This window comes from Heterodontus francisci, chromosome 30 (genome assembly GCF_036365525.1).
Source record: "Heterodontus francisci isolate sHetFra1 chromosome 30, sHetFra1.hap1, whole genome shotgun sequence".
Taxonomy (NCBI): domain Eukaryota; kingdom Metazoa; phylum Chordata; class Chondrichthyes; order Heterodontiformes; family Heterodontidae; genus Heterodontus; species Heterodontus francisci.
Genome location: NC_090400.1, coordinates 23,435,425 through 23,450,822, shown reverse-complemented (window position 1 = coordinate 23,450,822; position 15,398 = coordinate 23,435,425). Strand labels below are relative to the sequence as shown.

At 42.7% G+C, this 15,398-nt stretch overlaps 1 protein-coding gene across 12 annotated transcripts in view; it reads left to right on the top strand.

Annotated features, from left to right (window-relative positions):
• The window catches only part of LOC137346623 (elastin-like), a 508,685-nt gene that overhangs the window by 103,863 nt on the left and 389,424 nt on the right, over positions 1 to 15,398 (top strand). For all 12 annotated transcript variants that reach the window (XM_068010226.1, XM_068010221.1, XM_068010223.1 and 9 more), the window contains 4 exons: positions 3,805 to 3,870; positions 6,190 to 6,231; positions 7,343 to 7,411; positions 13,005 to 13,034. In XM_068010226.1, coding sequence (XP_067866327.1) covers positions 3,805 to 3,870; positions 6,190 to 6,231; positions 7,343 to 7,411; positions 13,005 to 13,034 — 207 coding nt within the window. The remainder of the gene's footprint in view (positions 1 to 3,804; positions 3,871 to 6,189; positions 6,232 to 7,342; positions 7,412 to 13,004; positions 13,035 to 15,398) is intronic.

Sequence of the window (15,398 nt, the reverse complement as noted above, 5' to 3'; positions counted from 1 at the left end):
TCAGACAGGTTTTCTTGAGTTTAAACAAGAAAGATGTACATTTATTAACCTTATCACTCTAAACCGGCTAAAATTACTAAAATACGCTACACATCCATGCCCACATTCACACAAGAGCCACACACACACACACACAAATATATTACTGAGGGAAAACCCGAGTTGAGAGGTTGGAGTAGGGTCTGTAATAAATGGAATTGAAATACTGTTCTGTAGTCTTAGTGTCGTTATTTGAAATTGTAGCCCTGAAATCCTCACTGGGCCATGTGCACAGTTGCAATCTTGCTTGTATCTTAGTTGTTGGTTGTAAGGATCTGTAGACTTGGCTTCACAAGCTCCAGCTTGATGCTTCTCTGGATCTCTACTGGAGATAGGGAGAGAGAGAGAGCTGTTCCCTTGCTCGCTTCCAATTACAGTCTGCCTTCTGAGTCACCGCTCACAATCTCCAGAGTGGCACAAGCAGTCACATGATATGACCAGCTCTTCGTGTTTTAATGGGAATCTTCTGGAATTTTCTCTGAAATTCAAGGCTCTTCCCTCAGGCTGCCCAGGCATACCTGGTGTGGGGGTTGGCTCTTTCAAAGTCAATGGGTGTCGATGGCTTTTGGCAACCACAGTGGCAAGGCTATTTCAGATAATTGAATCAGAGAGCACCCCATTGTTCTGGCTAGGCTGAGTCAATCATGTTTGTCTCCAATCGGCTCTGTTGATTATTCACGTACAAATTGCTGTACTCACGTACATCTTGGCTGCTAGCTTTTCTGTTTAAAGTTGTTTGTAACAATTTCCAGTTAAAGTGTCAGGAAAAGTTCCACTTGATTAAATTAATATTTTCCATTTGGCATGTGTGGTTTTCATCACAGTAGGAATAAATGGAACACTTATGAGTTGTAACTAGCTGGGTACCACAAGGATTGGTACTTGGGCCTTAGCTATTTACAGTCTATATTAATGACTTAAATGAGAGGACTGAGTGTAACATGTCCAAGTCTGCTGATGATACAAAGTTGTTTAGGAAAGTAAGCAGTGAGGAGGATGCAAAGAGGCTGCAGAGGGATATAGACAGGTTGGGTTAGTGGGCAAGAATGTGACAGCTGGATTACAATGTGGAAAATTGTGAAGTTATCCACTTTGGTAGGACAAATAAATAAGCACAATATTTTGTGAATGGTGAGAGATTGAGAAATGTTTGCATTCAGAAGGATCTCGGTGTTCTTGTACATGAATCACAGAAAGTTAACATGCAAATACTGCAAGCAATTAGAAAGGCAAATGGTATGCTAGCTTTTGTTACAAAGGGATTGGAGTACAAGAGTAAAGAAGTCTTACTACAGTTTTAAAGTGCATTGGTGAGGTAACACCTGGAGTACTGTGTGCAGTTTTGGTCTCCTTACCTAAGAAAGGAAATTGTTGCACTCCCTCTAAGACAAGTAAGGTTTAACTAGTCTGGTTCCTGGGATGAGAGGATTGTTCTATGGGGAGAGATTGAGCAGACTAGGCCTGGAGTTTGGAAGATTGTGAGGTGATCTAATTGAAACATATAAAATTCTTAAGTGTTTTGACAGGGTAAATGTTGAGAAAATGTTTCCCCTGGCTGGGGAATCTAGAGCATAGGGCCACAGGCGAAGAATAAGGGATCGACCTTTTAGGACTGTGATGAGGAGACATTTCTTCACTCAAAGGGTTGTGAATCTTTGCAGTTCTCTACCCCAGAGGGCTGTGGATGCTCAGTTGTTGAGTATATTCAAGACAGAGGTGGATAGATTTTTGGGTACTAAGGGAATTAAGGAATATGGGATCATACGAGAAGGTGGAGTTGAGGTAGAAGGTTAGCCATGATCTTGTTGAATGGGAGAGCAGATTCGAAGGGCCAAATGGCTTGCTGTGTGTCCTATTTCGTATATTCTTTTGACATAATTCAGCTTATAACACCCGAGCAGAATGATGGACAATTTCTTGCAAGCATCACGGAACTAGCACCAACAAGTAACCAGATGATGATGTTACAAAATAGGAAGATTTTAAAATTTAATTCACAGTTTTGAAGTAGCTGAAGTTAAAATTCAGGTTTTCTTTCTTTATTATAATACAAAATAAAGACCTAAAGAAGAATTGTTTATACGACCATGTCAGTTAATTGACTCGGAAATTAGACAGGATACACAGGTTTTGATATAGGTGTTAACTGATTTGTACGTGGTCAAAAATACTTATTCACAAACTTCAGATATGAATACTTGTTCATCACCATGATGTAAAATCATTTCTATCAGTGTGTCTTTAATCTTAGATGATTAATAGTTGTGAATTTAAAAGCTTCAGATAGATTAAGTTATAGGGAATTCTTCCGTAATCTTTAGTTCTAGCAGGAATTACAAACTCCATGAATAAGTTGATATTTGCCCCATTCACATATAATATCACATCTAGAAGGTCTACCAAGAGACTAAACTGACTGTTTCAAAGGTCTTCTCACTTACTAGATCCTCAGAACTATTTTGTAAAAAGGCTTTTTACACTGTACATAAATAAATTGGAAGTGGGAACAAAAACAAAATTTTACAAATTTGCAGAAGAAACCAAACTGGGAAGAAATACAAACAATTAGGAATGTGCGTATCAAATACAGAAGGCCAGACTTGAGGCCTGAGATTGAGAAAGGGAAATAAACATGAGCATTATAAGCTAGATGGTCTTATTCTACAGAATACAATATGAAGGGATTTGGGGATACTGATGGATAGATCATAGAAGCCACCAGCATAGTGTGTGGCAGTAAAAAAGAGTAAATATAATCTCGTATAGCCAGAGGAAAAAAATCTAAATCTCAAGAAGTGACACTAAATGTACAGAATGCTGGTCTGGACCCACCTAAAGTACTATGTACAATTCTGGCTGTCGTATTATGCGAAAGACATCCTGGCATTTGAGGATTACGCCAGAAGCTACAAAAACTGCAAGTGTTTACATTGGAGAAGAATAGACTTGGGCTGCTTTTATTATTGGAGTACTATTGGCTATAATCTGAGGTGGAACCAGACTGTTTGCAACCTTGGTGTTGTATTTGACACAGATAAGCTTTTGGCCACATATCTGCTCCATCTCCAAGACCGCCTACTTCCACCTCTGTAAAATCACCGACTACACTCATCCATGCCTTTGTTACCTCTGGACTTTACTCCAGCACTCTCCTGGCTGGTCTCCCATTTTCCACCCGACTTAAACTTGTGCTTATCCAAAACTCTGCTGTGTGTATCCTGACTCGCACCAAATTCCATTCACCCATCCCCCGCCCCGTGCCTGCTAACCTACATTGGCTCCTGGCCGCAACACCTTAGTTTTAAAATTTTCACCCTTGTTTTAAATCCCTACATTGCCTTGCCTCTCTCTATCTCTGCAGCCTCAGCCCTATAAGTCTTCAAGATCTCTATACTCCTCCAGTTCTGGGCTCTTGTGCATAACCAATTTTAATTGCTGTTCCACTGTTGGGCGTGCCTTCAGCTGCTTAAGAGCTCCTCAAAATCTATCTCTTTGTCCAAGCTTTTGTCGTCTGTCCTAATATTTCCTCTTGTGGCATATGTAGCTCCTACCGGAATGGTGAGAAGGAAAACTGTGGTAAATGCTAGATACAACTTCTCCAGCATGAGGGTGACAAGAGCATCTGTGTTCAATGGATGCCTTTCATCTTAGGGTTTGTAATTCATGTAGCTGCTCCATCATATTAACACATGCATGTTCTATTCTGGTTATCTAATAAGTACTTATTACTACCCAGATTAAACTTTACACTTCGTTTTATTCCAGGTCTACCTGGCTACATTCCAGGAGCAGCATACCCCTACCAGACTGGACCTGGAGCTGGAATTCTAGGTAGGAGTCTTTTGCTTTTTTGGGAGGGTTATTTTTCTTCTTCCTTCATTGGGTTCTTAGTCTGTGCACTTTTTTTTCTCTTTTATTTATTTATTTTTAAAAATTGGACTCTATACTTTTCTCATATTTTTCTCAGGGTGGTTTCAGATAAGTACCCAGCAGGGACTTTTGGACTTGGGGAAGATGTTTACAGAGAAGTGACAGGCCAAGCTTTATAGGGGTCGGGAGTCTATTTTTAAGTTATTTTTTAAAATTGGGAGGTGGTGGCGTAGTGGTAATGTCGCTGGACTAATAATCCAGTGCCCAGGCTAAGACTTTGGGGACACAGGTTCAAATCCTAAGGTGCAGACACGATGGGTTGAATGGGCTCATTCTGCACTGTAACAATTCTGTTCTGCTTTACATCACATGCTATTAGAAGTTTGATAATTGCATCCTGATGGTACAGGTTTACACTGAGTGAACATATCAGTATTTTATTCATTTTTGTTGTGCTGAATTAGAGTAATTGCACCTAAAAAAAATTCTCTTGAATTTGTGTTGTGAAGATGAAATCATGATATGTTCTACTGATACTAAAGTGTAATCTAGACATTGATTACCCTGTTGGCACTGTAATATCCTTTAGTACCAATCATGTTCTAGCACTACACTAAGTAAGTGCTACATAGTCCAACTATTTCCATCCATCCTACCAATCTTCATCTGTACTTATACAACTACTGAGAATGGCCACATGTGCCCAGCTTGAGATTGATTATTTGCCAATTGCCTCATAATTAAGGTTTGTAAATAAGCATCGCAATGCAGTGCTGAAAGAAGAAAATGATGAAATCCAATTTGGGTCTTGGTAACAGTCAGACTGGTTGTAAACAACAAGAGCAACCACAACAACAATTTGTATTTATTTAGCACCTTTAACATAGTACAGCGCCCCAAGGTGCTTCACAGGAGCGTTATATGATGTCGAGCTGCATAAGGAGCTAATAGGAAAGATGACCAAAATCTTGATCAAAGAGGTGGGTTTTAAGGAACTTCTTAAAGGAGGAAAGTGAGGAAGTGAGACTGGGAGGTTTATGGATGCAATTCCAGAGCTTGGGGCCTTGGCAGCTGAAAGCTTGGCCACCAATAATGGAACAATTAAAATCAGAGATGGTCAAGAGTCCAGAATCGGAAGAGCACAGATATTTTGGAGAGTTGTTGGACTGGAGGAGATTGCCAAGATAGGGAGGGTGAGGCCATGGAAGGATTTGAAAACAAGAATTTTAAAATTGAGGCATTGCTTAACTGAGAAACAACGTGGATCAGCGAGCAGAGGAGTGATGGGTGAACAGGACATGGCATGAGTTAAGACAGAGGGATCAGAGTTTTGGATGACCCCAGTTCTATGTAGGATAGAGTGTGGGAGGCCCATCAAGAGTATGTAGAATAGTCAAGTCTAGAGGTAACAAAGGTATGAAAAAGGACTTCAGAAAAAGATGAGCTGAGGCAGAGTCAGGCAATGTTATAGTGGGGAAATAGGCGGTCTTAGTGATAGTATAGATATGTGGTCGGAAGCTCATCGTGGGGTCAAATATAACACCAAGGTTGCGAACAATCTGGTTCAGCCTCAGACAGTTAGAGGGAGGGATGGAGTCGGTGGCTCGGGAACAGAGTTTATGGCGGGAACTAAATACAGTGACTTCGGTCTTCCCAATGTTTAGTTGGAGGAAATTTCTGCTCATCTAATATTGGATGCCAGACAAGCAGTGTGACAATTTTTAGATAGCGAAAGGGATGAGAGAGATGGTGGTGAGGTAGCACTGGGTGTTGTCAGCGTACATATGGAAACTGATACTATGTTTTTGGATGATGTCGGCAAGGGACAGCATGATAATGAGAAATCGCAGGAGACCAAGGGTAGATCCTGGGGCAAACCAGGGGCAACTTGCAGGGGCGGAAAGAAAAGCCATTGCACATGATTCTCTGGCTGCGATTGGATAGATAGGAATCTAATCAGGTGAATGCAGTCTTCCCCAGCTGGATAATGGTGGAGAGGCATTGGAGGAGGATAGCATGGTCAACAATGTCAAAGGCTGCAAAAGGTAGAAAAGGACGAGGAGGAATAATTTAGCTTTGTCACAGTCATATTGACTGTGATTTGTAACTTTGATTAGAGCCGTTTCCGTATTGTGGCAAGGGCAGGAACCTGATTGGAGGGATTCAACATGGAGTTCTGGGAAAGATGGGCACGGATTTGGGATGTGAAAACATGTTTGCGGACCTTTCAAAATGCAAAAAGAACGTGATTTTTAATCTTATATATTTTACACATTCCAGGTGCTGGAGTTCCAGGTGCCAGTGTGCCAGGGGCATATCCAGGTTTGTGCAGATATTGTCTTTGTATGTGTGTGTGCAGTAATTGAAGCCCTGGTGCCATTCCTGTGGTTTATTGGGCACTGCAAATCTTGTTGGGAATACTCGCGGTCAACTGCTTCAAATGTTTCTTCTGCAGAAACAAAATTCATTTTCTTTGGAGTGAATTGGCAACATTTGAAATAACAGTTTTTCATTTATAGACAACAGTTTGCTCGCTTTGAACTACAACTGTATTTATGGCTCATCACACATTGATTTTTATATTGAATAGTAGCACAAGCTGAGTAACAGCTTCAAGAAGCTGACAAAACAAAACAACCCTGAATATGGTTCCATGGCAAATAGCTAATCTGAAATTGAAGTGGGAAACAACCCTGTACGCCTAAGATACAGGTTGTGCTCAACATTACATCACTTCTGTAATGATTCTGGCAAAAATGCAGGGAGCTTCTCATATTTATTGGCATAAATTGCAGGTTATTGAGATATGTATTTAAGAACTGATTTTGAAAGTTTGATTTGTTAAATCCTCAATATAGTTTTCAAACTGGCACAGAAACATTCCTCTCCCACATGCTTCCTAAATTCATGCTGGCACTCTTCATTTCTCACTCTTTTCAGTTCACGCTTGCATTATTATTTTATTATTCCCCTCCCATTTCATGCTGGTTTTCTTTACCCCTCTCATCCTTTTTTTCCCCTTTCACTAAATTCAAGCTGTCATTTTTCCTTTGCTCCCTTCCCCTTAGTTCCTTTAAGAGCTGCTGATCAGGCTGCTTACCACCTGGTACAAATGGGTGGAGCATGTGTGGTGCTTATTTGTATCTTGAAACCGCAGTCGGTAGTTTATGTATATCTCAGAATAATTTAACGAGCCTCTGCCCTGGACTGCCTTTGCAAATGTCCTAGGCAAAATGGCAGTGGGTAGGATCAGAGAGGACTTTAACAATGACTGTTGTACTCCGATTGTAGAGCCATTACTGTCCTGTTCATGTCCTGCAGTCAGGTACAAAAATGTTTACTTTTTAAATCAAATTGCAATGTGGTTCTTTCTTTGAAATTATAAAACATGAAAAAATACATTTCTTTGAAATACTTTTTGTTATATTTTCAGGTGCAAGAAGTCATGGACTTGGTGTGCTTCCTGGTGTACCAACTGGAACTGGTTTGAAAGCTAAACCAAGTAATAACATTTTAATGTATTAATTGATATTCTGTTTATTAATGTAATATTTGGAGTATTGTACAATCAGATTGATGTATGTCATTACGAGATATGGCAAAAAGACACAAACATACCTGCAACCATTTGAACCATACTATCCAAGGGTGCATTTACATTAAACCTGTAATATTAGTGTGAATTGTATTATTTATCAAATCTTTAGTTATACTGTAAATGCATCTAGAGTCGGAGCCTAATCTGACACTGGAACAAAGCAGAGTGAGATGTTTGGAGAAGTTTCACTCCACAGTGCATCTTACAAGTTTTCAGCTTTAACACCTTGGATACATGATAGACGTTTATGGGAGTGGAAACAGATTCATACAAATGCTAAACATAAACACCTGGCCGGGGGGCTGGTGGGCGTGGGTGGTGTGGGGGGGAGGAGAGAAATTCATTCACGTAGCGCCGCTTCTCGTAGCACTATGCAGATTTGTGTCAATTTCTTGGGGGCAGGCAGTGCTGAAGACCGTGGTGCTGCTAGAAACAGCACCACATGAATGAATTTCTCTCCCCTGGAATTTTCACAGGGCTTCTCTCGATCTTTGGTAGTTGATGGGTGGAAACCCCAGAGAAACAGTGTAAATGGCTATTTACATGATTTCTGCAGGGGTTTTCAGTGGGAAATCGGGAAACTCCCATGACAGTTTTATATTAGCATTCAACCTCCTTCCTTCCCTGACTGATAACAACACAATTCGATTAAGCGTGACATACTTGGTGTTGGAGATATGGAACAGACTTTACTAAGTATCTCATGCTTTTCTTTATCTTTTCCATCTGGGGCTCCTGTGACTGGGCAAGTGACAGTTCTTAGGTGGCTGAAAGCAGAAAATCTGAAGGGGAAGGTTCGGGTGAGGGAAGTGGGTGGTCACACCATTTGCAGCTTGCTGATCATGCCAGATAGTCTGATTAGGGTGAACTAGGAATTGAAAAGGGGCATAAGAAAAGGCAGGAATATGCCATCATGCTGAATGCTTTCAGCAACACTGCATGCCATGGGCTCTGTTGCAACCAACCTTATGATGCAGACAGCCATCTCGTCCAAAGGGCTTAGGAGATGCAGGATGCCTTTTCCCATACTGGCTCTTCTCTGCCTCCTTCTTTTATCTGCCACCTTGTCCTGCAAAAGAGAGGGAAGAATGTCAGTGATTATATTACACTGTGTTTGGGTGATGTGCCACAGCTGATTGGTTGGAGGTATGTGAAGGCAACAAGAGGTGGGTGTGAGGATAAGTTGGAGTATCTGGTTGTTTGTCCTGAGTCCTGAGTGCCAGAGACTGCTAAAAGCTGAGTGATGGGGGTGTGGTGCATTGAGCAGTGTGAAAGGCTGCTGGAGTGGTGGGTAGGAGATGTCATGTGAAGATGTATTCACTGACCTTGACTACCCACATTTTTTTCTATTCGTTCATGGGATGTGACCGTCGCTGACAAGGCCAGCATTTATTGCCCATCACTAATTGCCCTTGAGAACGTGCTGGTGAGCTGCCTTCTTGAACCGCTGCAGTCCATGTGGGGTAGCTACTCCCACAGTGCTGTTAGGAAGGGAGTTCTAGGATTTTGACCCAGTGACAGTGAAGGAATGGTGATATAGTTCCAAGTCAGGATAGTGTGTGGCTTGGAGGGGAACTTGCAGATGGTGGTGTTCCCATGCATCTGCTGCCCTTGTCTTTCTAGGTAGTAGATGTCACAGGTTTGGAAGGTGCTGTCTAAGGAGCCTTGGTGCGTTGCTGCAGTGCATCTTGTAGATGGTACACACTGCTGCCACTGTGCATCGGTAGTGGAGGGAGTGAATGTTTGTGTATGGGGTGCCAATCAAGCGGGCTGCTTTGTCCTGGATGGTGTCGAGCTTCTTGAGTGTTGTTGGAGCTGCATCCATCCAGGAAAGTGGAGAGTATTCCATCACTCTCCTGACTTGTGCCTTGTAGATGGTGGACAGGCTTTGGGGAGTCAGGAGATGAGTTAGTCGCCACAGGGTTCCTAGCCTCTGACCTGCTCTTGTAGCCACGGTATTTATATGGCTACTCCATTTCAGTTTCTGGTCAATGGTAACCCCCCCAGGATGTTGATAGTGGGGGATTCAGCAATCATAATGCCATTGAATGTCAAGGGGGAGATGGTTAGATTCTCTCTTGTTTGAGATGGTCATTGCCTGGCACTTGTGTGACGTGAATGTTACTTGCCACTTATCAGCCCTAGCCTGGATGTTGTCCAGATCTTGCTGCATTTCTACCCAGACTGCTTCAGTATCTGAGGATTCACAAATGGTGCTGAATGTTGTGCAATCATTAGCGAACATCCCCACTTCTGACCTTATCACTGAAGGAAGTTCATTGATGAAGCCACTGAAGATGGTTGGGCCTCGGACACTACCCTGAGGAACTCTTGCAATGATGTCCTGGAGCTCAGATGATTGACCTTCAACAACCACAACCATCTTCCTTTGTGCTAGGTACGACTCCAACCAGTGGAGAGTTTTCCCCCTGATTCCCATTGATTCCAGTTTTGCTAGAGCTCTATGATGCCATACTCGGTCAAATGCTGCCTTGATGTCAAGGGTAGTGACTCTCACCTCACCTCTTAAATTCAGCTCCTTTGTCCATGTTTGAACCAAGGGTGTAATGAGGTCAGGAGCTGAGTGGCCTGACAGAACCCAAACTGAGCGTCAGTGAGCAGGTTATTGCTAAGCAAGTGCCTCTTTATAGCACTGTTGACGACACCTTCCATCACATTACAGATGATTGAGAGTAGACTGATGGTAATTGGCCAGGTTGGACTTGTCCTGATTTTTGTGTACAGAATATATCTGGACAATTTTCGACATTGCTGGGTAGATGCAAGTGTTGTAGCTGTACTGGAACAGCTTGGCTAAGGGCGCGGCAAGTTCTGGAGCACTGATCTTCAGTACTATTGCTGGAATGTTGTCAGGGCCATAGCATTTGCAGTATCCAGTACCTTAAGTCGTTTCTGATATCACACGGAGTGAATCGAATTGGCTGAAAACTGGCATCTGTGATGCTGGGGACTTCAGGAGGAGGCCGAGATGGATCATCAACTTAGCACTTCTGGCTGATATTGTTGCAAGTGCTCCAGCCTTATCTTTTGCACTGATGTTCTGGGCTCCCCCATCATTGAGGGTGAGGATATTTGTGGAGCCACTTCCTCCACTTAGTTGGTTAATTGTCCACCACCATTCACGGCTGGATATGGCAGGACTGCAGAGCTTAGATCTGACCCGTTGGTTATGGGATCGCTTAGCTCTGTCTATCGCATGCTGCTGTTTGGCACGCAAGTAGTCCTGGGCTGTAGCTTCACCAGGTTGACACCTCATTTTGAGGTATGCCTGGCGTTGCTTCTGGCATGCCCTCCTGCACTCTTCATTGAACCAGGGTTGGTCGCCCCGGCTAGATGGTAATGGTAGAGTGGGGGATATGCCGGGCCATGAGGTTACAGATTGTGGTTGAGAACAATTCTGCTGCTGCTGATGGCCCGCAGCACCTCATGGATGCCCAGTTTTGCATTGCTAGATCGGTTCAAAATCTATCCCATTTATCACATTGATAGTGCCACACAACATAATGGAGGTTATCCTCAATGTGAAGACGGGACTTTGTCTCCATCAGGACTGTGCGGTGGTCACTCCTACCAATACTGTCCTGGACAGATGCATCTGCAGCAGGCAGATTGGTGAGGACGAGGTCGAGTATCTTTTTCCCTTTTGTTGGTTCCCTCACTACCTGTCGCAGACCCAGTCTAGCAGCTATGTCCTTTAGGACTTGACCAGCTCAGTCAGTAGTGGTGTTACCGAGTCACTCTTGGTGATGGACATTGAAGGCACCACCCAGAGTATATTCTGTGCCCTTGCCACCCTCAGTGCTTCCTCCATGCTGTTCAATATGGAGGAGTACTGATTCATCAGCTGAGGGCGGTAGGTGGGGTGCGGTAGGTGGTAATCAGCAGGAGGTTTCCTTTCCCATGTTTGACCTGCTGCCATGAGACTTCATGGGGTCTGGAGATGATGTTGAGGACAACCAGGGCAACTCCCTCCCGAATGTATACCACTGTGCTGCCAAGTCTGTTGGGTCTGTCCTGCCAGTGGGACTAGACATACCCAGGAATAGTGGTGGTGGTGTCTGGGACAATGTCTGTAAGGTGTGTTTTGGTGAGTATGACTATCAGGCTGTTGCTTGACTACTCTGTGGAACAGCTCTCCCAACTTTGGCACAAGCCCCCAGATGTTAGTAAGGAGGACTTTGCAGGGTCGACAGGACTGGGTTTGCCATTGTCATTTCCAGTGCCTCGGTCGTTGCCAGGTGGTCCGTCCAGTTTCATTCCTTATTGACTTCGTTGCGGTTAGAGACAACTGAGTGGCTTGCTAGGCCATTTCAGAGGGCAGTTAAGAGTCCACATTGCTGTGGATCTGGAGTCACATAAAGGCCAGACCAGGTAAGGACAGCAGATTACTTTCCGTGAAGGACATTCGTGAACTAGATGGGTTTTTAACAGCAATCGACAATGGTTTTATGGCCATCATTAGACTAGCTTTTAATTCCATATTTTTATTAATTGAATTCAAATTCCACCTTCTGCTGTGGTGGGATTCAAACCCATGTCCCCAGAGTAATGCCCTGGGCCTCTGGATTACTAGTCCAGTGACAATGCCACTACATTACTGCCTCCCCTCACATGAGGTCATTAGACTTCTGTGACACTGCTGCCAGATCCTCAGGCCCAGATGCTCCCAATCCCTTCTGAGATTTGTCTTTGAGAACCTCCTGGTCTTCCGCGGAACCGTGTGATCTCTCCTCCTGTCCACTTCCACCACTAAGGCGTCCAGCATCCCATATGTGACCATGGTGCCCCCTCACCGGCGTCCATTTTCCTTGTTTTGAATTGCAGAAATAGAATTCAGCATCACCCTCCTTTTACGAGGGACACACTGCCTTTAAAGACAGAAGTCTGGCTGCACCACGTGCTATGAGCACAATGCCATTCAGTCCCTAGGCCAAGCGGAGAGCCAGCTGGCAATGCGGAAGCCACTCGGCCCTACGCTACAATCATGGGAATAAGTTCGCAGCACCAAATTTATGTATTGCCTACCTCCATGATAACCAGCGGGGGCAGGTCATCTATCATGACTCCCATGCCCAATTATCGGCACTATCCAATTTGAAGCCTGCAGACCCTGAAGGCAGAAGACAAGCTATGTTTCATTCTCATGACACATCAAAGCCACCCTGTTTACTGTGGAAAGCCTGTTGCTTGAAGATACTAAGAAATTTGATTTTCACCGTTAACTCCCCAAGATATCCGATATACAACTCTCCAGGATGTCCAACATTCTACACTATAGTGTAGGTACTAAAGGTTAGTAATGTTTATTAGCTGAAATAATTGCCAGTTAGCTGTATTGTGGAACCTGACAGAAGATTGTGCATAAATTGCTTTCAACAAATTTGTTGAATGTCCTTTTTCACTAGACATTTAAGTTGTGACATTTACATTGATACCTCATGCATTTGGTAATCTGTCACTATGATTGTTATTCCAGGTGTTGGTGGTCAGTATGGATACCCAGCAGGTAAAGGCAGACTATCCTAATCTATACCTGTTCTTATATCAACACATGGAAATTACAGTATCATTAAAATAAATGACTAAAAACACACCTTTTACATAAAGAAGTTAGAAAATATCCAATTGCCCATCAATTGCATTACTATATGAACCTCGAACTATACAGATAAAATGACTATAAACATTAAATAATAAAGCCTTGTTCATGTTGGTAGCTCATTCACTCATTTCTAGCCTGGAGTTATTAGAACATTTGATGAGCACTATCTATTGGTGAATGGAGCATTGGGCCAATTATTCCCTGGGATTAGTGGCTGGATTCCTGGATTATTGCTAGACCCTAGAAATTAGTGAATATAGTGCCAAGTTGGTCCAGCTCCCTGGAGTTAGCGACTAGATTTCTGGAGTTAGTAAATGGAATCCTGGATCATTAGACAAGGTTTAAGCTAATTAATTAATTTGGTTTAAGATAGTGGTTCAGTTGGTAACATCCTCTTTGTCAGAGCTTCTTGTTCAGGTCGTATTCTGGGATTTGAACATCATACTGCATGGTGACACTTCAGTCTAATCCAGAACTGAAGGACTGCTATATCGTGGGAGGTACGAGCTTTTGACTGCGATGTTAAGATGAGGTCCTACATGCCTGTTCAGGTATATTTTAAAGAAGAGTAGAGAGTTCTGCCAGTGTTCTGGCCAACATTCCTTCCTCAAGTAACACAGCCAAAAGCAGATTAACTGGTCATATATTCCATTTGTTTCTAGAACCTTACTGTGTGCAAACTAGTTGCTGCATTTGCCTATGAAAAAATAGTGAAAAAATAGTTTACACTTCCCAAGTAATTAATCTACAGAGACATGCTTTGGGATATTCTGAGGACATGGAACACAACATATAAATGCATATTCTTTCTAATTATTGAATTTTATAAATACTCATATCTTGCATAACATACATAAACATGAAGCAAGCTTGTTGACATGAATCCTTTCAATAAAATGTGAAGCTCCTGTTTCTTGAAATGTGATATGTTACTGTAGCTGGGTGTGATCAGCTACTTTGATTCAGTTACTGTCAGCATGGAATAAATCAAACTGATTCATGTCCTTATCTCCACCTCTCTACCTCTGTCGTCACTTTTAAGACCTATCTCTTTGCTCAAGTTTTTGGTCACCCCTCTGAATATTTCTTCCTGTGGTTCAGCCCCCATTATTTTGATTGTAACTCCCTGAAAAGAATTGCCATGTTTTTCTATGTTAAGGGCACTAAATAAAGTCAAACTATTGTTAATTAACAGTAAAGATTATAATTATTGGTAATTATCAGAAAGATTGAGCACCAGCCAACTTAGAACCATCAATTGCAGTTCTGTACACTCATTGCCATTCATACTGTTCTGTCATAGATCTCCATATACATTATGCCAATGGACAACCTTAGATATAATTTATGTCAGCAATTATTCTGTAGATATTTTACCTTTTTATTTAAATCATATTACCATGGAATTTTCAAACACAGAAAGAGACCATTGGGCTCATATAAACAGACGGATACACAAATTAGGAGCAGTGGTAGGCCATTTGGCCCCTTGGTGCCTGCTCCACTATTTAATAAGATCATGGCTGATCTGATTGTAGCCTCAACTCCACATTCCTGCCTACCCTGATACCCTTGACTCCTTTGTTAGTCAAGAATTTATCTACTTCTGCATTAAAAATATTCAATGACCCTGCCTCCACTACTCTCTGAGGAGGAGAGTTCCAAAGATTCACAACCCTCTGAGAGAAAAAAAATTTCCTCATCTCCGTCTTAAATGGCCAACCCCATATTTTTAATCTGTGTCCCTTAGTTCTAGTCTCTCCCACAAGGGGTAACATCTTTTCAGTATCCACCCTGTTAAGTCCCTTCAGGATTTATTTATTTTTATTTTTTTGGAGATACAGCACTGAAACAGGCCCTTCAGCCCACCGAGTGTGTGCCGACCAATAACCATCCATTTATACTAACCCTGCAGTAATCCCATATTCCCTACCACTTACCTACACTAGGGGCAATTTACAACAGCCAATTTACCTATCACCTGCAAGTCTTTGTCAGTGGGAGGAAACCAGATCACCCAGCGAAAGCCCACGCGGTCACAGGGAGAACTTGCAAACTCCACACAGGCAGTACCCAGAATCGAACCCGGGTCCCTGGAGCTGTGAGACTGCGGTGCTAACCACTGTGGCGCCCCATGTTTCAATAAGATCACCTCTCATTCTTCTAAACTCCAATGGATACAGACCCAACCTGTCCAGCCTTTCCTCATAAAATAACACCCCCCCCCCCCCCCCCCCCCCATCCCAGGTATTAGTTGAGTGAACCTTC